Source organism: Neopsephotus bourkii, unplaced genomic scaffold (assembly GCF_033783945.1).
Source record: "Neopsephotus bourkii isolate Nb327-2 ecotype Australia unplaced genomic scaffold, CSIRO-AGI_Nbou_v1 NB_659, whole genome shotgun sequence".
NCBI classification, from domain to species: Eukaryota; Metazoa; Chordata; class Aves; order Psittaciformes; family Psittacidae; genus Neopsephotus; species Neopsephotus bourkii.
The window spans coordinates 2,819,025-2,845,712 of record NW_026901158.1 but is presented as its reverse complement, the minus strand read 5'-3'; the positions used below and the strand labels follow the sequence as shown (position 1 = coordinate 2,845,712).

Sequence of the window (26,688 nt, the reverse complement as noted above, 5' to 3'; positions counted from 1 at the left end):
GGACAAGACAAAAAAGGACTTGAAGGCCTGGGAAGGGAAATGTAATATTATAACCCTGGAAAACAGAAATGCAGATAGCTGGCAACTGCATAATTATATGCACCAAAGAGTGGATGCAGAAGCATTTCACACACATCCAAACCCTGGCTGCTGATGTGCACTGGACATGTTGCACTTAATTTCACCTGCAGTCTTTGCAAATGTAGGTAAAATTGATGTCACAAATGCACAGGCCATTCATTACACAGATCCTTATTTTACCTACGGATAAACTAATCGCTACCATGAATGGTTTAAATCCTCCTTATTCAGGAGGGATAAATTCCTGCAGAGGTAAGAATGAACTCCACCAAAGCCTTCAGCTGGTTGGAGGACTCACACTGTAGAAGCTGTGGACAGTCAAACTGTGGAAGGTAAATGAGAAAGGTTTGGCAGTGGCAGTATGAAGACTGGACATAAGCAGGAGGGTATAAACTGTGTGGCAGGAAGATGATCTACCCTTCATTAAAGTAAATGAGCCTATTGTCGGCAGTTTGTGATGTGCTCTGGAGAAGAACCTGGGTTTAAAAGATGGAAAGAAAAGGGGAAAAAACCCTGAAAATACCTAGGCTTATCTCTTCACACTATAGTTGATGTTATGACCCTTTCCAATGGCAACTGAGATCAGATTTCATTTTAAAGACGGCAGCAGAGCTGTGTCATTAGTCCTGGCTTTCTGAAGTAAACAAAAAATAAATGAAAATTTCATTAATCCTGTACTTGCAATTAAACTCTCTCCTTCCAAGCAGTACTAAGTCACTGTGAAGACCATAAGCACATACACATGGAACTTCCTTTAGTCACTTGGATATCTCTGCTATCATCGTGCCTCAGTATGAAGCCTGATTCTTATTTGATTTGTGGTTTTTTTCTCCTTTTCCTTTAGATGAAGATTATTACCTTCTGTCTAAGCTTTAGTCTTTACCTTCCAACAGACAAGACATAACTGTTACAGGAAAGTGCTCTAAATATGCTGGGGTTTTTAACAGCGAGGAAGAGAACATAGTTTGGAAACGGGAATATTCTGGAGGCACTTTCTCCATCCATTGTATATTTCCTAAATTGACTTTTGCTTCCCAGGCAGGCATTCAGCTTCTTCATTAGTATAACGATTCTTACTCTTCTCTTCCCAAACTTAGATAATTTGAATGAAAAGTAAGTTTTACACAATGTAGCTATTAATAGCGTCAACACATTTTGCATTGTGATTGCCTTACAGTAATGCTTACATCACTTACAGAAATGCTATCCCTCTCTACTGTGGATCAAAATGTATTTGTTCAGCATTCTTAACTCAAATATCCTTTCTCTTTGCTTGACAAGAACAATCCTGTGTGCTGTTGAGTACCAAGATAACTTGCAAGTTTTTCTAGTGTGTAATCCCCTTTTATATTCTGCATTATGTATGTACTCAAAAACAAAATACCTGCATTCTCTTAAATAAACTAGGTAAAATGTATTTCAAAAAGCTTCTTGAGTCAAAAAGTAGCAAATCATTGTATGTATTTTCCATAGTTGTATAGTTTCATTATATTCTCATTCTAAGTTACTCTTAAGTCTCTTTCATATTTAAAAAATGAACTACACACCTATCATGCAAAATGTAAAGAAGTATGTTCAACTAGTTCAAATTAGATATACAGTAAAAATACACTTCCAAAGAAATATCATTTCCATTTTTGTTCATGTTTTTAACAGAATTCCAGACTAATACATCAAATGTGGAACTGTACAAGTATGTGAAGAAACATTAGGATTGCAGTAGTAAAAAAATGTACAGCATTCAAAACCAACAAGCTCTAAACAACCAAACAATACCACAGGATTGAAACAGTCATGGGGATAACATAGGTCATCGGAGCCAGAGAGTGAATCCTAATGCACCTACATAAAGACCCTACATAGAATATTGTCTCTTATTTATATGCAAAATCCCTGATTTGATTAAACCAGACAATTTCTCTAATTGTCTCTTATAGGTTTTAGATAAGATTAACACCAGAGTATTCCCCTTCATAAACGTCAGTTATTTGAAAAGGCAATATTGAAAATTGATTTGAAAGGTATTTCCATCTGTGAGGATTCAGGTAGTTAAAACACAAGATCACAAATAATAGCACTGCAGTTTTAAAGAACATTTCAGTTGTTATCCGCTACATTTGCCGTAACACTTAGGAATTCAGGATTCATTTCTTTCGGAAACCGTTTACAACTTAATACACAGGTTTTTTAATTATGGGCTGTATCCATTTAAGAGTGGACCAACATTGCCTTTTACATCAAGAAAAGATACAGCTAAGCATGTAAAAAAATATAAAGTCTCCAAGGTAATCGACAGTGAACAAAACATTACATACAGCAGAATCTCTGTGTCCGAGTATCTCTGAAAGGCGCATATGTACTCTTTTACAGTCCACTAACCAGCACAGTTTCCTTATTACACATTTATCTTATGAGGAAAAATGTCTTGGACAAACCTGTAACAGTTATTAATTCAACCCAAATTATCCTTTTTCATGGGGCATCATTGTGCATAACTTAATGAACTACGCTAAGCCTATTGGTTTTAGTGACCAGAACATAATCCCTTTCACACATCTTAGCTGGTTAGGATATTTTGAGGACTATCTTGCTTTTCAGATAACTCACCTGTGGGGTTTTTTTAAACTGAAGTGTGAAGAAGGTTAATAAATGGCCTAATTATGCCAGCATTACTGTCCCACAGTGCTCATGCTCTGTGATCTCTCACTGATCTCGATAGGAATTTCATTTGCACAAGAATGGCAAATTTTCAGCTGAGAAAGCTGAATAAACGTAGAGCTTTTAAAACCAAAACATTGTGACCAACGAGTCTGGTCTACTGAATCATCTTTGATGCACTGAAGAGGGCAAAGAACACGAATCTTGGCACCTATGTTGCTGTTTATTTGCATTAATCTTTTCGCCATTTTGTTCCAATGGGAATGACGGATTAGTTTTAGAGAGCCAGACACATACAACCAAACGTCCGACTGAAATCCACTGATCATAACAGGTTTGAAAAGGAATAACCATATGCATCTTATGTACCACTCAAAATCTATAAAACTACTGGGCAAACAGCATGGTGTATACTCATTCTTGTACATATTTAAACTTTGCTGAGGTATTTCTTTAATTACAGAAAAGCATCTTTAAAAACAATAGAAAAAAACTCAAAATATGAGTTATATTCTGCACAGATTTGGGGGGAAGAAGGAGTTCAATTGTATTGAAAGGTCCTTAATCATTAAAGGAATAACCACTTTTATTAGTATCCTCCATGTCATATTTTTCCTTGGTTTTTTATTCCTTCAAAGCATTACAAAAAATGTAAGGCTGTGTCTTTATAAAACATAATTTTGCCTCGACTTTGCCCACCAGTGTTGTAAAATAACCTGAAACATTCTGCCTTTTTCCTAAGGAAAACTGTGCCCAGTGTCTACCTTGTAAGGGGCTGACTGTGGCCACAGAGCTATTGGGTACCCTCATGCTCGCCTCCCCCATGAAGCGTCTTGCATAAGAGCAAGACTGTTCTTGTAAATGCCAGCTGAAGTCAGATTTGTTTCACACAGCAAAATTAAGTATGGATTTTCTGCTTGATTTTTAACATTATCTGGTAAGTTCTACCTGCAACTAAGTGTTATTTCTCTAGGCTGAGGATAACTACACTGTTGCACAAGGTGGACTTCTCACCCATATATGGGAATAGGAGGAACACACACAGCATATTTAGAGTTTATCCTAGGCAGACACTGTGTTTGTAGAGCAGTTTTCTAATCTTTTTAAATACAATCAGCCTATCTTGATTGTGACACTAGTGTTAAACGTAACTGCAGCCATTACCAAGTAGTTTCCGTAAGTGGTTTTATTACTGGTTAGATTTTACAAATTCTGGTATTTGAACAGACTTCAACCTTAAAATTCTAAAACAACAAAGCAACCAATGAAAGGCTTAGGACTATTCAAAGTAACAAACTCTTAACATTTTTGCCCTGGTCATAAATATACAGAGAGAAAAAGAGAGAAGTGGACATGGAACCCAAAGAATGTAGATAAAACAGTATATAAGGCACATGGCAGTCTTTGAAAATACAGAAGCTTTAGCCAACTTAAATTAATTGCTGTTTCCCTTGCTCAGTCCACAAAACTGTACAGTTACACAAATGTTGTGTTGCAATAGATCTTCCAAGTTATTCTTCAGTCCATACTCCGCCATACCAGAACACTACATTTCCTTCTGTTTTTTTTAGGAGAGATCCTAATTGTGGTTAGTCAGTTGCTCAAAGCCTCTATTAAAATACACTTGGAATTTCAGCTAAGAATAATTTCTTTTTTAAAGAAATTATTAAGAAAGAGTCATCAGAAAAGATTCGTAAGAGTCGTCTGTGAAGGACTTCGAGATTCATGAACCTCAAGACTTCCGGGCACTGATGTCAAGACAGATGTCACAGTAGGCATAGTAGGATTAGTCAAGTCCGTTAAAGTAGTGGGAGTGCTGGATGGACTCATGGAGGCATTGGATATTTCTGAGGCAGGACCTGATGGGGTCCCTGCTTGGAGTGTTGAGTCTGAAGTCTTATCCACCCCTGTGTTTTCTTGACGTAAGAGGTTCCGTCTGAATTTGGCTCGAGCATTTTGAAACCAAACCTGAAATAGTTTAATATAACAGGGTAGCATTTAAAGAGCTGCAGCGTTTAAAAAAGCAAAAGCATATTCACAAATTCACCAGTGCTGGAATTGGGGAAGATGTTTTCACTGGTAACATGTTAGAAAAGTAGCCCCAGTCATGAGAAATGTCCTCTGCCTGCCTGCAAAGCATTCCTCTTTCTCTCTCCTACAATCCTGTATAAACGGTCTGCCTGGGACAGGAGTGGACTGAGGATGGAGGAGTGGAGTTTTTCTGTGCTTAGAAATTTGGCAGCCTGCACAAATCCTTAATTTCCCTCAATCCCAGAAGTATTTGTCTGCATTGGGCAGACTTTGAGCATCAGATGGATATAAAAGAATGAGTTTCGGCACCCTCATATCTCAAGTCCATCTCCCATCGTAGCAGCAGGTGGCACAGACCACAGCACCCTGCCTTTCTGCAGGCCCCGATCCTTCTGATCCCTCAAGTGTCTGCAATGGTCTCACTTCTCTAAAAGGACTGTCCCTCTTTCCTACTCTTCTCTTACTCTTCTTTCTCAAACGCTTCATCTCCATTCACCTAAGCCCGTCTTCCTTTTCAAATGTTTTCAATACTGGAATGATGTCATGCAAAGAAGCTTCAATGGTATTAAAGACCCACATTGCATTAAAAATTGTCATTTCAGTAGAAATCATATCCACATACAGAATTTTTTCTGACATTGCTACTTCTTCCATTATTTGATTATTATCTAAGAGTGAAGGCCAAAAGCTACGACTTCATCTTTCTCAGTTAAATTTCAGTGTTTAGGTCCAAGATAAAAGCTTTCCACTCTCTGCAGGATTTCTTTAATGATAAAATATCTTTCTGACCTATTTGAAAACAGATAAAATAAAATGGATTTGTGAACTGGCATGAAACCGACATACAGCAGATCCCTGTGTTCAACCTGATACATGTTGCTACCAGGCAATTTTATTGCTACAAACTAGCTGAAATTTCACTGTTCTTATTTATCAGAAGGCCTCTGTCAATCTTACATTCTTTACAATGGACTCAGTCTTCATGCTACTGTCCTCATTTTGACCTGCCAGAAGGAACAGGACCGAGTCTTTGCATTCCAGATGCAATGAGCCTCATCATCTCTTTATCTGTCAGAGAAAGGAACTGAATGAGTGAAGGGGTCTGCTTCATTGTAAGGTATCTCCATCAGATTTCTCTCCTGAGGTCTGTAGAGGGAAACTGAGTGTGCAGAACTCTCGAGACCACACTGACCTGTACAGAAAGTCTGACTTCTAACTGCACAACAGCATGGCCCTGCCACGGGATCCGCTTTAAGTCACTGACAGAGGAGTGGTATGTAAGTACGAGCAGTCCTGTGAGGCGTTCTTGTGCTCTCTGCATGCCAGCCATGGGTGGAACTGATGAACGTGTCTGAGCTGGCTTTCCTCTGACTGATTTTCTTCTCATCTGTGGATGCTCCAGCCCCCGATTGCCCCCAGTGAGTACTCCTACTTATTCTCTGGAAAGCTTTATCCTCCAACCAAGGGCCTTTCAGGTGCACAGCGTCTCCTTCACACTCTATCCAGGGAATACCGTGAGGAAATAATCCTCAGGCACACAAATTCTAGCAGTGGCCATGGGAGCTGCATCTGTCAGCCATGCATAAATCACATCCCTACAGGTCCTCTTCTCTGAAAGCTTGGTAATTTAAAACAGTATGTTGGCATTCCCTTAGTTAAAACGCTTAGTTCAAAGACTAGTTATCAGTTTCATATATGACAAGAAAACAAGAATCTCCTAAACTAACATGGATAAAAATAGACTTGTGATTTTAAAACACAGTCCACAGTAAATGGGTAAACCCATTAAAGGCCAGTGATGTGTTTCACATTAGGCAAAGCCCAACATGGTATTTTTGCCTGACACCTTCACAACCAGTATCCTCTCCCGTGACTGTTCGTTCAGAGCCATACAGGAAGGGAAGCATGGGAGGGTCCTGAGCAAGGCAGGGAGCCTCGGTGCAGGAGAAGCAAATCTGCTCTGCTTGTTCAAACCACAAAGTCTAAAGAACCAAGTAGTTAGGAACAGTGAAAAAAACCCCACAGTTTGGACATTTGTGAGCTATTTTTACCTCTCAGTAAGAGATCATTTATATTTGGCCCACAAAGTAATTTGGGTTTGATGTTTCTAATATACCTGCCAGTGACTGTAAAAACAATAATACATATGGAGGTGAAATGGAAGTTTAAAGCCTGCCACTGTTGATCTGTACGTGTACCACAGTTACATAGTAATCAGAACAGGCAAAACCACTAGTCCAGTTGCATATACACATACTTATGCACAATTTCACACTTCTGTTCATTAAAAATACACATTTCTATAAGCAATGGTCTAAAATATGAGCAACATTTCCATCCCTGTTCCCCAATTTTCTTGTTTGAAGTGTGTAAAACTGTAGAAGGCACCATAAGTATTTTACATTGTTCCTAAACATCCAACTCTTCCTTAACCTTAAAAGGGTGATAGATCCAATAGTATTTTTTCTGTTTGTGATTTGAAACATGTAGTATGCAAAGTGAGCAAGACTACTGGTGTTTATGCATTCCCCTTTATCTTCCATTAAATATGAAAATCCGTGCTCAGATGCCCTTGCCTATGACCATTCATGCTGCTTTCAGGAGCTGCACATATAACATGGTTCTCTCTTTAATAGTGGTGATTCTATGTAGACACAGAAAATACTACAGTCTTGTAAGTATTATTCAAAAATAAAGATCATATGACTACTTTCACTTCCTTCCTTGCTCTTTAAAATTGCCCAATAATAACTATGGAATTATACTGAAAAGGCATCTAAATATTTAACTGAACTTCTGGGAATACTTTGCCTTATGATAGAAAGAGTTAACACAGTTATCGCAATAGTGATCTTTGGTTACACATGTACAATATGAGAGACTTTACACTGAAGAGTAGTGAAGGAATTAAAACTACTATTGTCTGAGTTGTGGGAATGTGAGCCTACTGCTCTGCTGCCCCGTGTTGTTACCCAGAGCTGTGCACAGCAGCATGTAGGAGCTGGCAAGTGAGGGCTGCCCATGCATAACGGCGGTAGCGCTGTGTGCTCCCACTCAAGCCCTGCACCTGTAACGGTATTCCAGTAAAGCAAAGAAATAACAATCCAAACATACATAACTGAAAGAATTGTTCCAGAAGGACTTATCACACATCAATTACACAATCAGGAATTGGGTCTTCGGTACTGAGGAATAAACAAAATCATTGGGAAGTATTTAGTGCTTTGCTGTCCAAATGTATCATCATAAGGCTGAGCTACTTCAAATCAAAGGGGATAATATGGACTAAAACTTCTGCTGGAAAATAAAAGCAGCTGCAAGGCCCACCACTGCTGCTACCACATTCTGGCTGGCGGGGCTAGATGCTTGTAGCTGGGCAACTCAGTGGCAAGAGGGAATAACATCTACCACAGTTAAAATACTACACTATCTTTTCAGTGATCTGTGTAACTAACTCTGTCTCCATCAAGTAAAACAGGAATAAAATAACATCTCCATATGACAGGGAAGGATTGGAAATAAACACATGAAATATTGTATAAGGATTTGGATACTGCACTGAATGGGATCATCTAATCACCTTAGGTAACTTTAGATTCTTGTTTGTAACACTCCCATTGTTGCAACTGTTATGTATTAGTTGTATGAATAGCTTGTGCTAGAACAAATATTCACACAGCTACCTGGAGCCATTTATGTTTACTGAATTTTACTAACTAGCAAGTAGAGAAACAAAAAATAACAGATGTTGCACCACAAAGCAAACTACATTCACTCTTTGCACATACATTCTGACTACTCTGTTGTAACTAGTAAACATCCATTCAAAGGGGAAGGATGGGATGTTTTAGGAACAGGGGCTCGGTGCAGTGTGCTAGCCCAAAGCAAATCTTCAGCACAAGGTAGCGCAGGGTACCCATGTGTGACTGGAGATCTTCATGCCTGTGGGCTATTGGAAACTGAATTAGCCAAGTCCAAACACATGCAGTAATCTTTGTGGGGTTTTCATAGCAACTGTACTGGGGAGCAATTCAAGAAAGAATAGGCAGTGTACATGATACCCACTGAAAAATAATGCTTTATGTTCCTAAACTGCTTTTGCCCTGGATAATTGCATCCCAGACTCCTGGAAGAGGTACATTCCTATAGCCAGCAAACCAGAGCTTCTCAGGGCTACCTACTTCCAATTTCCCTTTCTAAACTCACAAAAGGAAATATCGGTTCCCAAAAGAGGAACATTTATGCCACTTAGTTAGCTCACAATTAGCTGGTCACTTTAATTATGAATGATAGCTTACAATAATGGGCTGGTGCTCCCCAGTTGCAGTACAGGAGGTATATGAATTAAATTGCAAATATAAAGCTAAATTGAAATGAAAATAAATAAAAGCAGGGGTTTAAATAGTCTTACTGTGATTCTATTGTGGCTACGTACAGAAAGTGGCCTGCATTACAAAGCCACTGAAGGAAATATAATTTATGAAGCAGTATGTTACATTTCTATGCCATTCCACTTCTGGGCCTATGTAGCTAATGACTATAATACAAAGCAAAGACAGAAGTCAGGTCTTCCAGATCTGATATCACAGATCATTAAGAATATGGCTAAATGCTCATCTACAAACAAAGTACCCCCGTTACATGTTATGTGGGACTGCCTATACAGTAAGGGCACTACAGCTGTCTCTAAATCCCTAGGAACTCTACTACTTGTGTTTCGGAAGTACACTGCTTTCAGAACAAGAGAATTTGTTTCTCCTGATCTGCTGCCTTGCATTTTCTATCAAAATATATTCTATAAAATACGCAAAGACCACAATCCTCCATCAGCTGAACTGGGATCTGAACATACAGAAAATACAGCAGCTTACAAATGTGCCTAGTAACAACACAGGGAATGCAGAAGATTCCATACTACTGCCACGTGTGCACGTACGTCTGGGAGTCCATGCGCCTTCGGTGTGTAAGACTAATGCTAATGATGCCTGTTTAGATCAATAGTGTCAGTGAATTACCTTGTGTTCAGTAAGTGACACAGACAGAATGCCAGCGTTTCTGGCTCTAAAGAATTAACAAGTGACACTATCTCAGTAACCAACACCAGGAAGAGATTTCCCCAGCAAAGAGCAACCCTGAAACTCATATAGGTAGACCTCAGTGTTTGAAAATTTGCCTCTCTCAGGTTAGAGATAAACCAGTTGGGCTCAAAGGTTCTAAAATCAAAAAACAAATTTGTTTTTTCATGGCCCAAATTAATTTTCAAACAAAAACTCCAAGAGTATAGAGAGTGCTCGTAACAGACAGGAAAACTTCAGTGACACTAGACAAAGTATCACTCTGAGCCACTGTCTTGAATTGCCTCCAGCAGCTGGGTACAGCCCCCACCACCTTCCACCACTCTTCAGCTAAAGGAGTATTTAACTGTGAAAGTGAAAGAAATGAAATACCAACATGATAAGAAAAAGTTTAGTGGAATTGTAAGGGTCTGCCACAAAAAAAAAGAGGAACCACTAAGCACCTAAAAACTGCATAATGTGGTACGTTTCATATGGAAACAGAAGCAATGAAGAAACTGAAAGAGGAACTGAAGTGTAATGGAGGTGTGGAGTCCAATTTTGCAGAGAAGGAAATACGTTCTGGAAAGGAAGGAAGAAACAGAAACCTGGAAAAAAGGTGAAAGGAAAAAGCCAATAGGTGAAAAGAGAAGAGAGATGGAAATCAAAGTTGGTGTGGAATGAGGAGAGAGAGCACAAAGATGATCAAGAGAAAGAGACTTTCTAGACACTGATCTCATTTCTTAAGGCACTATGTGAGATTTCTCAGATAATTCAGGTGTGAGTACACTGTAATGGACAGAACAGATATTACTGAAGTGTCTAAACTCTGAGGGTAAAATAAAGAAGCGTCAAAATCAGCATAGACAAATGCACTAAATTACTTCACCCATGTGTGTGGATAAAGGAGAGCTGCTGTAAGGGCCACTATTTCAAGTGTTTGGATGTACACTGGGTGTATTGGAGGAATCTGCCGCTACTGCAAAGCAGCCTCATAAAAACACCCCCAAAAAATCCAGCTATGGAGGATGTAGCCAAGAGGAGTGGTTATGTATGGATTTTCATTAGTAGTTTTTACTGGGAAGCCTACAAATCTTTTACTCCTTTTTCTATTGGGTATTAACACTGTAAGGTCCAGAATCTCTCCAGGGAAATCAGTTTTTCCCAATATTTTTTGTCTATTGCCCTCCACTTGCCTGTGGATTTATGGGAGCTGCCCATGATGCTTTCCCAGAAGCCTTTCTCTGTGCATACCTCACACACTATTTTTCTACAATTAAGACCTGTTTAAAAAGTTCAGCAGTAGATCCCAGCATGCCATGGTTCCTGTACGCTCAGATTTATCTCTAGATGCAATTAGCTGGATAAGTTCCCATTAAAACTGACTTCTTGAATCAGAACTATAAATGAAAATGGAGCTGAATCAACTAATATTCTCACCTTTGCTTTCCATAATAGTTCAAATGGAGTGCATATCCGTGAAGCAAAAGAAATCCAGCTTTCAGAGAAAAAGTACTTTTAAAATGCAGTCTCCTTTCATTCTAAGTTACTAAACTGTGAGTTAGTTGTTAAACTGTGAGTTAATCAAGAAAACAGATTTATATCCACTTCAATTATGAAAGAAAATACATCCTCCTTGTCCTGATCAAATAAACTGCTGACTAAATTCTTATCTAGGTGAACGTTCACAGTAAGTTCTAAATTAAGATCTCTCTGTGTTTACAGTGAACACACTAATTAAAATAATTCACTTTTTCTTACAGCAGACTGGAAGCTAAAACATGCACCAGAATTAACTACAGGAGAACAATCTGAGCAGCAGACCTTCCCAACTGCCATTAAAAATTAGACCCTAAGTGATCTGCTTGGGTTCTGAAAAGAAATCACTTTTCTCATACTTTCTAGGATTTACCTGAAGCTTCACAGAAGATACGAATAATTAAGAAAAGCTCGGAAATCAGCAAACCCCATGGCAGTTTAAATATAAAATTGATCTCTTATTTATTTTTCAAGACAAAAGACTACTTTTCTTACCTGAAGAACTCTTTTGGTCAGGCCAGTTTTCTGAGCTAGCTGTTTCAAGTCCTTGGCATCAGGATTGTGGTTAATAGCAAAGTATGACTTCATTGTCCGCAACTGGTGGTGTTTGAATGATGTCCTCATCCGCTTTGTTTTTTGATTGCTGGGGTATTGCTGGTCTCTATCCAGGTGGTCACCATCGTTTTCATTGCAGCTTAAAGCTTAAGGTAACAAGAGGAAAAAGCATGTGAATACATTGTTCTGTGGCCAGCACTGTTTGCAGTCTATCTGAGTGCAGCACTTAAAATAACACACCATGGCATGTATTGTGCTGGTACAAATCCTGCTTGTCTTCCCCTCCATTTCATAGAATCACAGAATCAGAGAAACATTTACGTTGGAAAAGACCTTCAAGAACACTGAGTCCAACCATTAACCCAGCACTGCCAAGGGCACCACTAAACCATGACCCCATGCACCACATGTCCATATCTTCTAAATACCCCCAGGGATGGTGACTTCACCACTTCCCTGGTCACTGTTCCAGTGCTTGACAGCCCTTTTGGGGAAGAAATTTCTCCTAATACCCAGTCTAAAGCTCCCCTAATGCAAGTTGGGAGAAGTGACCGTCCCCTACCTCACTCTATCCTCCTTTCAGGTAACGACCGAGAAGCCTCCTTTCTCCAGGCTAAACCCCCCAGACCTTCAGCTGTCTGTGCTCCAGACCCTTCACCAGCTCCCTTGTCCTTTTCTGGACATGCTCCAGCACCTCAATGCCTGTCTTGCAGTGAAGGGCCCAAACCCAAACATGGTGTTCAAGGTGTGGCCTCCTCAGTGCCAAGTAGAGGGGGATGGACACTGCCCTGGTCACCCTACTGCTGATACAAGCCAGGAAGCTGTTGGCTTTCTTGGCAACCTGCGCACATTTCTGACTCATATTTCTGCATCTTCTACGTTTTCCTTACAATAACCAACCTGTAAGGACCATGACCTGCCTCTTTATGGCTTTTAAAATGTCAGGTCCATTTCCTTTCTTCCTCCCTGCATCTCCACACAGCCTTTCCTCCACTTTCTGCTTGTAGGACAGTAGCTGTCCTCAACCCCATAAAGTGTTTAGTGTACTTTATCACTATAAATTGCATTGCAAGGTACAAAGTAAGCTGTACAATACAGTCCACTTAAATCTCAATGGAACAGACCAGTTAAAATTATAATTATTTCCTCCATCAAACTAAACCCGGTAGAGTACAAGGGAGACCATTAGATGAAACACTAGAAAAGAAATAAAGTTTGTGGGTACCAGACAGCAAATTATGACTATAATTTGACTAGCTATAGAAATAAAGCTGCTAGTACAAGGTATCACTGTCAAATGAAAAAGATCTTTTTCCTTATTTATGTGTTTGGATTTCCTTTTTCAAATATAACTATTTGCAAATACTAGTTTGAATGATCAATTCTGTTATTGCCTTTGAAATCATGGAATGACACTGACAGATACATGTGCAAAAGTCAACCATAAAGCCTGTAAAGAAGGTCTACGAGCAAGGAACATTACAATAATTATCAAATAGTGTTAAGTGTTGAGTGCCAAGTAAAATAATCTCATAGACAAAAGTAGTTTTTAATTTATTTTTGCATAGAGTAAACCATAGAAAATCTCTTAAAACAACAGGAAGGACCAAGCTTAAATCCACTAAAAAAAAAATCAGGGATATAACTGAAAATTAGCTCTGATAAACTGACATTAATTTGCTTTTTCTGTCTAATATCAATGTAGTTTTAATTGTGAATTATTGGTGAATTTCTCAAACAGAAAACCAGATTCCAGTTGTCCGTTATTGCTGGTTAGATGTACAACTAAGTACATCTCATCATCATGTCTTTACAGTCTCCCTTTAAATTCATGCTTTCCATCAAAGGTTTTCAGCCCTATTGGAAACATACACACGTTCTGAAAGGCATGCATTAAAAACAGTTTTAAAAATAAATACATAAAAGGCATGTACTGATCAGTAAAAATGCACACAGATTCCATAAGCAGCAGGTTTGCAGCATGTCCAGGAGCTGCTTTGCAAACTTCAGCTTTTCAAACCCTTGTAGAAAGATGTGGCACAGTACAGAGCAGATTCAGCTCTAAGGCCAAAGCCATGTTTGTTTCATAGACATAGAAAGTGTTTGAAACCTCAAACTTTTCTGTGTGTTTCTGTACCCCTGTAATTTAAAAAACAGCTTAAACCCCCTGTGCTGTTCATAGAAATGTGTGTATGTGCGTGTGTGCGTGCATCTGTGTACATTTGTATAAATCCTTTCCAGACCTATGCAGCTCGTGCCAGATTCTAGCACTAAGAAGTATTTCTGCTTGTTTTCCTGCGGCGTGGAAAGACTGGAAGCACCTGAATTTAAAAGGTGTAAGATGCTTAAAAGGAGATAGTAAAAATGTGGCATTAATGGAGCTGGGTGGAATGCAGCAAAACCTTTCCTGGTTTAAGAACTAGTTGCCAAACTGAGGTCATGGCATGTACTCCAGTCTCCTTCATAGCTGCAGTTCCTGATGGAAAGAATACTGGGATGAATAACTGAAACTATATTGCTCATAGCAAATTCTATTATGGAAATGTAAAACCGAGCAGTGCTTGGTTTTAAAATGTACTCACGGAATCTTAGGTATTAGTAATGGAAAAGACCTCTGTGTATTATCTGAAATACTTTCAAACCCTCCCAAAAATAACAAGGCAGAGATTTAGGAGGAAATGCATCAAAATATCTGTTTGAAGGATGGAGATCTGTTCATGTTAACATGCAACAAAACAAGACCTAAGGCTGCAAGTAGTGGGATTTTAACCAGTTCTATAAAGAATGAAGTGCATCCAGGATCCAAGGAAATAAAAGTGATTTAAACCCTCCCAAAATGGAATGAGGGTATCAGCTTTCCATCAAGCCCTGATAGAAAAACAAACAAGTTACTCCTTGAATTTCTCATCATTTTACCTCCCCAACTGCCAAATAAAAAGAGTAATAAACCAATAGTAAATAGGCACCACTTTAGACTGGAAAATAGTCTTTTCTATGCAGGAAGTTATAGAACAGATTTTGAAAGCACACAAGGGTACTGCTGCTTGTTGTCTTGTGCAAGCGGTTTCGGTACCCCCAGGCATCACCTGATATGACATAAATATTTCATGTCAGTGCCAATTCCCCTCTTGTATTTGGTTGTGGTGCCTGGCACCACATCCAAAAGTCGATTCTATCTGTGCTATTACTATATGTCTCTCACAGTGTTGGAAATGTCTATGAGCGCTGCAGGCCCAGAGATACAGAACAGGCCAAGGCTGTATGCATGGGGAGGTTTTAAGAGCTGAGGAGTTTCTGCAAAAGTCATCCTGGTGGAAGACTAACACTGCACACACCCCTCATGCAACCCTCTCTTTTTCAGGCACTTCTTTCCTGCGCCTCTGTGGTGTCCCTGCATACCTCCCAAAGGAACTTTTGCACTATCCATACATAAGGTTTCCATTCAATTGCAGTATCTAAGGGCTCCTGCTGGGGGTTCAGAAACACAATTGATAAAATTCCAGTCAAATAGAGGAATCTTACACTAACTAATGTTTCATTCTTATTTTATGACAAAACAAATTCTGAAGTGCTAAGTCTCTTTTTTGACCCTAGAACATTTCCCAAGGCCCTTGTGCCCTTCCCCGGACCCACACCCAGGTCGTTGCTCTCCTTGTCTCACCAGCCACCAGCTCTTCCATCCTCCTCCACCAGCATCACAACACAAATGGCCACTCAGCCACAAGATGGTGATGTCCAGGGAGAGCACCACTAGAAATGGAGATTAAAACATTGTATTTTGACACTGATGACCAAAATAGCCTTTGCAGAATACTACATAATACTGCCTCTAAAAACAGTGACAAGAGTGTAAAGCCGGATGTGCTGTTATCCTTGTGACAAACACTGTTTGAAGAAGAAAACTTGGGAGCACTGTTTCACGCTCATCCCCACATGTTGGGATTTGTGGCGAAGCATGTGCTTAGTAGTTAGTAGGTCACTAAGTAAATGGCACATGGAGAAGATGGGAAAGAGGAATTTCCTTTGAGGGAACTTTTGTTCTTAGGAGCTTGTGTTTGACATGTTAAATTACCAAAAACAAAAAAGCAAACTAATCCCGATTCTAAAAGAATGATGAAATGAGACATTTGATGCACGCATCAGCTCTCCATATTCAGTGGTTCAGGAACATACACCCCTTTCCTTCTGTAATAAGAGACAAGGGGGTGTTTTAACCTCCTGCTGCCTGGAGAGGGAACTTGCGATTAACCAGACCATACAGGGGTACAGCCTGATTTGTTGTCTGAGGAGATTTAAAGGACTTTGTGGTACCCGCATGCCTGAAGGGGACAAAAGTAAGATAGAGCCCTCTGAATGGTACCTGGAACAAGAAAAGAGAGAGTCTTTCTCCCTGGTAGAAGAAGACACTTGGAGAAGGCAGATGCCCAAACTCCTTCCCACAACTGGGATCAAAAGGGGTGAAGCTGCATCGCTTGGAGCAGACAGGGAGATATCCTCGCTGCTCCTGGGGCAGCACTGAAAGGAGGGTGCCTCTGCCAAGCCTTGGGAGTGACAGACACCGAAAGTACTGCTTCAACCTTGACATTTCGAGAATGTTTCTAGGAAAAGGAAGATAAAGCCTGTCCTAAGGAGTGCCTGTCTCCCAGGCTGAGCATCACAAGGCCACGAGAGAGCAGAGCTGGGACTAGAAACCCTTCGGCCTTCCCCATACGCCTTGCACAAAGGCGCTGCGTGTCCCGCCGCCTCCCGGAGCTGCTGCAGGCCCGCCCCGGTGCCTCCAGGGACAGAGCTGCCCGGGCCGGGGACAAAGGGGCCGGAGCGGGGCCGCTCCGAGCACCGGCTGCGCGGGGGGAGCCGGCCGCGAAGGGCTTTTCCCCTCAATTAAGCCAAGTGAATGGCGCTGAATAGCCGGTGCGAGTGCGCGGTAATTCCCTGAGCGCCACGATTAACCCGGGCAGCCCCAGCCGGGCCGGGGGAAAGAGCTGGCTGCGGGGCCGGGGCGGGCTCCTCCCGGGGGACCCCAGCTCCACGGCAGCCTCCCCGGGGAGGGAGGGAAGGAGGGAGCGGGGTTAGGGTCCCGTTCACCCCTCGCGGAGCTGGCACTGTCCCGGCCCTGACCCCAGCCCCCGGGGAGGGGCCGGATGCACCGCGCCGCGGAGCGGGCAGAGGAGAGAACTCTGATTTCTCGCAGGAAGCCACTGCAAACACCCCTTATTAAGCTGCAACTCCCGTTACTCGCTCTGTATCTGCAGTGGCAGGAAAGCTTATTCTAAGCTTTTAGTCCCAGGGGAAAGAAGGAGAGAACGAGAGATTCCCCCTCCCGGACTTTCCAGGCTTTTCCCAGTTTTTGTCAGGATAAAATCAGCCCCACACTCTCGCGAAAGCCCGTTTGAAGGCCAGCTCCAGAGAGCCCTGTGGGGCGAACCGAGCCAGCGGTCCCCAGGGAGGCAAACCCAGCCCGGAGCCGCGGCCACCCGTTCACCGGAACGCTCCGAGCCTTCCCTCTAGCAAAGGAAGGAAATCGTTGTTAGTGTCGTCCCTGTTTGCACAGATTATGGGTATTTTATCAGCCCTTCGTGCCCCAAATTTGTGTCACTTTGGAGGATATTTTAGTGTCTTCGTGTTAAAGACAGACTAGATACAAATGAATAAAAAGCAGCCACTGGGGGAGGTTCGGGGTCTAACCACAAAGGGAGTATTCACAATTCTTTACAGGTGCTTCTGTGTTCAGCAAGCTTTCAGCCATTGATTTACTGACCTAAAAAAAGAAAATACCCCATCAAACTCCATTCCAACAAGTGAAAGAAGAAATTATGATCACAGGAACACACACTAAAAAAAAAAAAAGAAGAAAGAAAGAAAAAGAAGTCTTTTTGAAGTTTCTGCATCCTTCTAAGCTATTTTCCACTTGTCAGGCTCTATCCACATCTAAAAGCCATCATCCCCGTGCAAACGGGGTCTCGTTTAAGTAGGAGGGGGGGTGGGAGGAAGAAAAAAGTGCGTCCCATCCGTGTTGCAGATGAATACTTGCTGCAGTTCACGAAATAATTCCAGTCTCTGCTCTGCCGAAGTTTACGGTCCCCTTTTTCCCATCATCTCTGGGTGTAGGTTTATTTACACACAAACTATTCTACAGGAACTAACCAGCAACAGATCCCCTCAGAGGACAATACTGGGCCTTTCTGAGAAAGAAATTACAAGTTTCATTAAAAAGAAAAAGAGAAACTGTCCCACTTGCAAACGGTTTCCCTCTAAATGGCACAAAATCGAAAGCTTTGCAAAAATTTATTAGTTTGTGAATTTCTACATCTACAAGCAACCCGGTCACATTTCCAAGATCAATGGCACTTCTTATCTTTCAAAACAGTCGATTATTGGTTTAGTAAATAGTTAAGTAGATAAATAGTTTAAGCTCAGAAGCCAAAGGTTCCTCAAGGAAGGTCTCGAAAACTCCAGCTCTAAACACAAATTAAAAGACCAAAAATCGGAGGGCAAATATTTTGGAAACGAATTTGAAAGGACGAGGTTAAAAGCCGTTTGTGTGGGACCCAGGGAACGGGAAAGGCTTTCCCGGGTTCTGCTCCCAGCCAGGATAGAGCCGGGATTCGATTTACAGGTCCTTTGAATCTGAACATCTGCCTTGCACAGGGAGACAGTGGAAGGACAATTAAAATCTAATCCCTCCGAAAAGGAGACGCTTTTAGACGGGCAAGATGCGTATTTTATGTGTGTTTTAAAATTCAACTGTTACTTGCGAGAACACCACGTACACCTTTCATCAACCTTCACCACTGGGACCACTACTGATTTTTGCACCACTTCCAAATTACTCAGCAATTAGCTAAACCAATAGTAGCTGGCAGTTTTGTTCTCGAGGTGCGTTTCCCTGTTCGAGCTGCGCCCTTTCTCCCTGCCATTTTCAGTGCAAACCGCTCGATTTCGGCGCAATCGTTTCCGGTCCTCGAGCTCCGAACCCCGCATCCCACCCCACCCCGGCTCTGGAGCCCCGGGCGATCACCAGTACAACCCTCCTGGGGTCCCCCCCGTGCTCCTCCGGACAAGTGCGGCCGGAGAAGCAGCCATCGGGGCAGCTCAAAACCCGCAGCAAACTTGGCCTTCCCCTAACGCCTTCTCCGAGGGAATTAAAATAAATGTTAAAGACAAATCCGCGCCCTACGGGACACGTCTGAACTTCAGAGATTTAAAACAAAAAACACTCTGGGGACGGCGGAGAAGCGCAGCCGGTACCGGAGCAACACAGTTCTGCCGGGCGGGCGGGAGAGCCCGGGCACCGGGGAGTCGGGGTCCGACGTGACACACACAACTCACACCTCCCCCCTTCCTCCCCTCGCCGCCTGGACATCCTGTCGCAAAATCAAGATTTAAGAAGGTTTTTTTGTCCAAACCCGTCTCCGGGCTGCACACGGGGAGCGGCGCTGGCAGAGCAGGCGGCCACAACCGTTCTGGTGGGCAGCTACCGGATCAAAAGCAGTGAAAGGATGGGGGGAGTGGGGACGGGGGGTTGGAAGGGAGACTGGTCGGGTTCCTTTGCCTGCAAAATTACAGTGCTGCGGGGGGCGGAGGGGCGAAGGTTAAACGAGGAAACACAGTGGAAAGTTTGCAGCTCGAAGCACAGAGCCCGAGAGACAGGGCTGCGGCCCTGTTTGCTCCCGTTCTTCTGGCTGCTTGTCCCGGTGGCAGGGTTGTGGGGCTGGGGAGGGGGTGCTGCGGGTGTCCCCACTCTGCCTCGAGTCACATCTGAAGAGCAAAACTCCGGACGAACTTGTCATCGTGTGAGCAGCCCCAGGCTGCTGCAGACACCTGCTGCCGGCCCCCCCATCCGCCCCCCCACCCCCCCCCCCCCGGCACAGGGAAACAGCCACTTTCTTTCTCCCCCCTCCTTTTTCCTCCAAAACTCTGAGGTACAGGAGCTCAGGACAAGGGCAGAGTAATTCACCCATCAGCAGCCTTTGAGTGTAGCCACTAAAGAAAATTCACAGCTCTCTGAAGTGCTAACTTACAATCTCTGGTTTCCAGATTTTATTTCAGGCTACACTCCCCCTTCTCCCCCTCCTTAACCAGATGACCTTGCTTCAAAACATTTTATTTCCAGCTGAAGTGAAAAATGCTAACATATTAGCTTCTGTAATTGCAGTTTGACAGCACTTGATCTCAATAATTATGCTGCAGCTAAACTATTATTAACGGTTTAAGCTAAAATAAACGGAAATCCCCCTTTGGAAGTGAACAGAAACAAACCACTGGAATCGTTCAGGAGGAAGACTGGGGTCTCGTACCTGCGTTGTAGGCTGCCAGGTCCGCTCCAGGCCCTGGGCTCTTCCTTTTCCTGGGTCTCCCCTTCTGGACAGTCCCCACACCGTTGTAGTAAGGCAGTCCCAAAGTGTTGGCAGAGCCCGCTCCCAGTGCCGGGCCCTTCCCAGCGGCTACATCCGAGTGGTTGAAGTGCACCTGGTACTCCCCCTGGATGAGAGTCTCGAAATGGAGGCGGCAGTACACCAGATTGTCCTTCATCCCAAAGTGGTCGCCGGTGGTCAGCATCTTGTTGCAAGTGGTGCAAGTGAAGCAATTTAAGTGATATACCAAATCCCTGGCCCTCATGACCATCTCGGAGGCAGAAATCCCCAGGTGACACCTCGCACATCTCTGCACCGAAAACCTCCTGCAAAACAGAACAGCCAGAGGAGACGGTGAGAGGCGCACCCCTCCCTCCCCCCCTTGTCAGGTCCGCCCGGAGGGCGGCAGAGGGAGAGGGGCTGTGGGGCCCGGGGCAGTGGCACAAAGCCGGGCCGTTTGTGGAGCGGCTTTCCTCCCCGGGCACTGCTCGGCAGCCGGGCGGGCACCACGGCCAGGACCCCCGGGGGACTCCGTCCCATTTCCTGCCTCGCGCCGCAGCTCCTGCCCCTCCCGCTCCCAGCGGAAAAAAGCCCTGACCGCCGCCCGCAAATTCCCCCGGGGCCAGGAGCGGCTCCGCGCACTGCCGGGCCCCGGCGGGCGCCACCGCCACCCGGAGAGAAACCGGCTCCGCGGCCGTGCCCGGGCCCACAGGGGGACGCCGGCGGGGAAACCGATCCCTTCCAGGGTGAAGGGCTGCCCTCGGCCTCAGCCGTCCCGTTCTCTCCGCGGTCCGGGAAGGCTGGGCCGTGGAATCCGGCTCGGAGCCCCCAGTGCCCGCCTGCAGGCGTGGGGAGCTGAGACCGGGCCTTGCCCCCTCCCGAACACGAGGCCCATCCCCACGGTGAGTTTCCCTCTCCAGTGGGAGGTTTTAGGAGCTCACAGCCCGCCCCGTAGGGATGGGGTCTGCTCAGTGTGGGGTGCCCTGAGCAGTTCCCTGTCATCTGTCATCCCCCTCTCCCCGTGGCAGCTGAGGGCAGGCTGTACCTGTAGTAATCCTCCTTGCAGTAAATGCTGCCGTCCTTGCTGAAGCAGGTGAGCTCGGACTCCAGGTTGAGTTTGCATTCACAGCACTTCAGGCAGCGCATGTGCCACTGTTTATCCACAGCCAGGAGGTAATAACGGTCGGAGATTTTCCCCCCGCAGCCGGCGCACAGGGCAGCCCTGTCACTGCTGATGGAAGGCATGGTCTGTTGGGGGAAAACAATTACAGACCGTTAGCAAGAGGGACAAACTCCGGTGTGCTGTTGGGCACCCCCCCCCCCCTCCCGTTCCCGGCAGGGGCCGGGCTTCATTCCCCGCAGAAGCTGGCAGGGGAGAGGGGCTCCGCGTCCGGAGCTCGGCCCGGGACTCCCACCTTCCCGGGGGCGGGACAAGGGGACCCCCGGGGGGCTAGAGAGGGCGTCCGAATCCGGCCACGCACCTCTTCCCTTTATTTTTTCTTGGTGGATTTTCCAGCCCCAGAACAAGGAAAGATGCTGCTCAACAACAGGCACAATAATCACCGAACAGGGCAAATCACGGATAGTTAGTTTTCAAATTTATTGTTACAGCTCTGTTGAGAGTGTCTGCGCGGTTACTGCTCTGTGCGTGCGTGTCTGCGGAGCGTGCCCATGTGTGGTGTAAACTTCGAGTGAATGGCGACCAGGGCACGGGGCCGGCTCCAAACGACCGGTGCCCGGTCTGCACCACGGGGATCGGTGAGCACAGCAGCGGAGGAGGCGAGCGGCACTGACCCGGGTGCAGAACGGTGGAGCGGGAAAACGAAATAGCGGGAAAGGTGTAGGAAAGAAAGCAAGGGGGCGGGGGGGGGAGGGGGGGGAGAATAAAAATCAACAGAGCACTTTAGATTATGTCGGGATAAACTTGGAAGCAATAAAACTAAATGTAACCCCTATATAATTTAATAGTTTAGTGTCAAATCGCAATCCAACCGAAACCTTGCAAAAAACCCCAAATACATACATATTCTCCCTCGACTTCTACCAAAAAAAAAAGAGGAAGTATCAGCCGGTTAAGGACGCTGACTTTTTTTAGCGGGCACCTCAGGGCAGAGCTGGGGCTCAGAGCAGAGCTCGTTGCTGCCCACCGCGTCCCAAATGCCCCTTCCCGCCCCGCACCATCCGGGCTTGGCCTCGTGCAAGGGGACCCGAGCCATTCCTGCACAGCTGCGACAAACGCGTTTGTATTGATGCAGGCCAGGGGCAGAAGTTGCTTGTTTACTTCTACCTCCTCCCGAGCCCGAACGGGCAGAGCTAACGGGGCAGAGCCGAAGGGGCCCGACGGTGCTTTGCCAGCCGACGCTGGAGCGGTATCAGCCTCCGGCCCCGCGGGAACCCCGCGTCCCACCGCTGCCAGGGCTGCGGGGTATAGAGAACCGCGGCTCTCCCCACCACGGCTTCTCTCCCGAAGGCACCGACCAAGGTCTGCTTGGGGATCCGTTTAGAACCAAAGCAGTTTCCACTTTAAACAAAATACAGTTTTTCTGCTTTGCTTTTCCGGTAACAAAAAAATATTCTGAGATGCAGAAATGGTATTTAAGGAACCAGTATTCCATCCCTCTATTTGTTCCACACACGTGTACACATACACGTTATATATAGATATATAAAGGTATATATTCCAGGAAAAATAATTTGTTATTGCTTAATTGTACGGAGAAATATTAACTTTCCCACAGAAAACCAAACCCGTTTAGATTAGAAATCATGTTCCACCCCTAAAGCACAAAGGCTAATTTCCAGCCACTATTTCGGGTTTAAATATTCTCACTGTCACCATTAAGTAAATTTCTACATAGCATTAAGAGAAATAACACATACTGATGAAGTTCTAAAACCCGAGGACACACAATCTTGCGTGTGCCCGTATCAGCTCAGAGGACACCATTTAACCAAAGTAAGGGATTATTTCACTCCAGAATTATCATTTTTGATTACAAATAAAGTAGCTTATATAAAATGTTGTCTCAATTAACAAACTCCAGAAATCTCTTCCACTTTGCCAGCTTAACGCCGGTTAGAAGAATGCATCTTTTGCTTATCTAAATCTATTAATACACAAGCACTACGCATCAGCAGGCACAACATAAAAAGTGGTAAAGTTATAACGATTTGCATACATCCGCCTCCCTGAACCATATCTTCCAGTTCTGCTCGCCAGGGCTGCAAACCCACCGTGCATATATATTAAAATTATTTTTTTAAACTCGTAATTTAAAGGCACTCCAGTTTATTTTATATAGATATAAATGCTATAAAGACTCCCTCAGCGTAGACATCCTACCTGAAAAAATAACACGGAATTGGATTATTTGGTGTTTGTGTTTCCATTCTGCAGGCAAAAAATTCACTGTGCCAAAGCGTTATCTGTATAAAAGCACACTTTGCCTCTTCCCCAAAACTTTGGAAGGCCGGACAGGCTGGGGGAAGGGAAGGAGTTCTTGGACGCTACCAAAAGGCTGGTCCCACTTTCTGTTTTCTCACAAGAGCAATACCGTTCCTTTCACCCGAGCGTTACTATTACTATGCATATTATTAATAATTAACAGTTTCATGCCTTTCCCCACGGTTTTATTTAATCTTTTGGGGTACCTTTTTGCTTAATTTTCTTCTGTTTTAGCATTTCGCGTAGGTTTCCCCCCGATCTGTTATTTCGACACAGAAGCTGTATCTCTGAGGGGTTATTATGTTTAGGGGTGGAAGGGATCCCCTTCCCTCGCTTCCTACCGTTTCGGTCTCTCCCCTGTCTATAGCCGAGCTGATGGCCGGTGCTTCGCTCTTGGTTCTCCGATCCATCTCGTCGATGACCCCGTGCATCTCCGAGCCGGACAGACTGTGGAAAAGCATCGCTGAGGAAGCAGAGGAGGAGGCCCCGAGTTGCTGCTGCTGCTGACAGTTGTCGGGGTCCCTGCAGGAGCCCAGAACTTGCATTAACCGGAGCCCTCCCCCATGCATCTAGCACGGTCGCCCCGTCTCTCCTCAGACACTGGGCTTTTCACTCCGGTGCAAGTCTCCGGAGCGCAGGGCAGGCAGGAATCCGAGGTTTCAAGGGGATGGGGCGCAGAAAAGGCGGGCGGAGGGGATGAGGGAGAGGGGATATCTGGTGGTGTAAGCTTCGGGGCTCGGGTCTTAGTCTGTTGCGCGGCCCCGGTACATCCCTCTAGGAGGCTTCTTCAGTGCAGGGCTCATGGCCCCAGGTGCAGTCCCAGGCTTTATGCTGTGGCCCAGCTGGCAGCAAGCTGGGAAGGTTTACGGTTGGGAGGGATTAATAAATAATAGAAATATAAAAAATTAAACCATCTTCGGTGAGAAATAAATAATAATAATAATAATAATTGAAAAAAATAAAAAGAACAACGACAAGCCCCCTACATCGTACTGTGCGAAATTTCGGGGTGGAAAGCGAGGGAGCGGGAGGCTGCAGCAGGCGGAGAGCGGGCTGGTGCTGCAGGGAGGATGGGGCGGATGCCCACCGTACGCACTCACAGTCCAGAGGGCTGGCAGCGGCGGCAGCTCGGGGGCAAAGTTTGCTCCTTCCCCCGCTCCTCCCCCAGCCCGCGGGAGCTCATTGGGAAAAGAAAGAGCCAAGGGGGAAGGAGGAAGAGTTGGACGGGCACCAGGTGGGACGGGCGCTCGGCGGCCCCTCTCCCCGTGACGCGACGCGGCCCGGCCCGCGGGGCCCGGGGCGGCTGCCGGCGGGGCGGGGCGGGGCGGGAGCGCAGCGGCGGAGCCGGAGCCACCGCCCGCCGCGGTGCCTGCGAGCGGCGCGTCTGCAGCCCGGGCGCCGCGCGAGGCTCCGCGCCTTTTCTACAGCCCCTCTGACATCATGTCCTGCCCCGCCGCCATTGGCTGCCACCGCGCCCGGGCTCGCCGGCATGTGCTCGCAGCCGGGAGGCGCGGGGCCCGCTCAGCCCCTGCCTCCCGACCCCGGGCGTGCGGCGTCCAGCAGCGCTGCCGCATCCTGCGCCCCGCCGTGCCCCGGGCTGAAGGCTGGAGCGGAGCCCACAGCCGCTCCGCGGAGTGGTTTGCGTTTGCCGCTGGTGACAGCCTGCGACGAGTCTCGCCGTGGAGCAGCAAAGAGGCTACCGGGGGGACGCCGCCAGCGCGGGAGAAGTAACGGGTCAAAAGTGCGTTTACGCTCCGAGATCCCGATATCCCCGATAGGCGTTACTAGTTGAACGCACACAACGACGCCCGTTATGAAAAACATTCACCGTTACAGCATAAGAGTTTATGTCATTCAAGTTCGTGGAGCCTTCCCCGACTGAGGCTGCCCGCTGCCTGTGCTTCCACGCAGGCTGTTAGGAAAGCCAGGCCAGGAAGGTCTCTGAACTTGAGGAGAAGCTTCAGGAACTCTCCAGAGAAGACAAAGAGTACACAGGGAAACGGTTTGTGGTGTCTAAATATTTACCCAGAAGGCGGGTAGTAAGGAAGGGCTAATTAATATTAAAGATGTCAAATATCACACTTCTAATGATGTTAGCAAAGGTAGCACAACGGAAGGTAAATGTGAATGCACATCTGAGACCATGAGATTCGCTACTTAATCCATGACTGCAGATCATTGCATCACAAACCGCAAGGTTTATTTCTAACAGAGATTTGCCTCTTACAGATGCTGTGCAGTTAAGACAGTATTTGCTACAATTGGAATTACTCTGTTCATATTTGAACTTGGTTGGTTTTACATATTCCGTTTTTGCAATAAACTGGGCTTTTTGTCATTGTTCTGTTCTGTCAGGATGGCTGTGGGTAGCTGAATGTATTTGCATGTCACAAAGGAGAACAAGGTGTCTCCTGCAAAAATGCCCATGAAATAGCCACGAGAGCCCTCAGGACCAGTACAGGATGCAAATTGGTTTGGCATCTGTTGGTGCTACCCAAAAACTGGCTTAAAATTAGACCTTGGAAACAATGGAAGTTCACGTTTCATCCAGACTAGAACTCTGCAACAGAGTTAGTAGAGCTGCAGAGGATTTATCTTGATAAAATGATCTTTCCCTTCCTCCATTAATTTACAAGACATTTCACATACTGCCTGTGATGGGAGATTTGTTCCAGCAAGAGCTGTGGGGTGTTACTGGGCACCGTGCACACCACTGTGGAACACTCTGGTGTTCTCCTGACTCACACTGTTTGCTGTAGATACCCTCACCTCCATGTGTGCAGTACTGTCCATAGATGTCTTAGTGCTGGTTTAATTCCCTATCCCATACCTGGTTACACACATTTTTTGTTAGGAAAGGTCATGGACTCATGCACTCCGCGTAACATTGTTAATTATCAAAAAGCTTGTATCTATTTAACAGAATTAAAATACAATATTCTATGTAACAGCCTTGCATAAGTGGCTGGAA

The 26,688-nt window shown here is 45.0% G+C and overlaps 1 protein-coding gene across 1 annotated transcript; it reads right to left on the bottom strand.

The window, feature by feature from the left end:
- Positions 1 to 1,525: 1,525 nt before the first annotated feature.
- LHX2 (LIM homeobox 2) lies at positions 1,526 to 24,988 on the bottom strand. Its single transcript, XM_061352581.1, has 5 exons — positions 24,059 to 24,988; positions 21,318 to 21,520; positions 20,216 to 20,598; positions 11,859 to 12,064; positions 1,526 to 4,707 (listed from the first exon to the last, which is right to left on the bottom strand). Exons 1-5 carry the CDS (start codon positions 24,284 to 24,286, stop codon positions 4,420 to 4,422), a joined length of 1,308 nt encoding a protein of 435 aa, XP_061208565.1. The 5' UTR covers positions 24,287 to 24,988; the 3' UTR covers positions 1,526 to 4,419.
- Between the last annotated feature and the right edge of the window lie 1,700 nt (positions 24,989 to 26,688).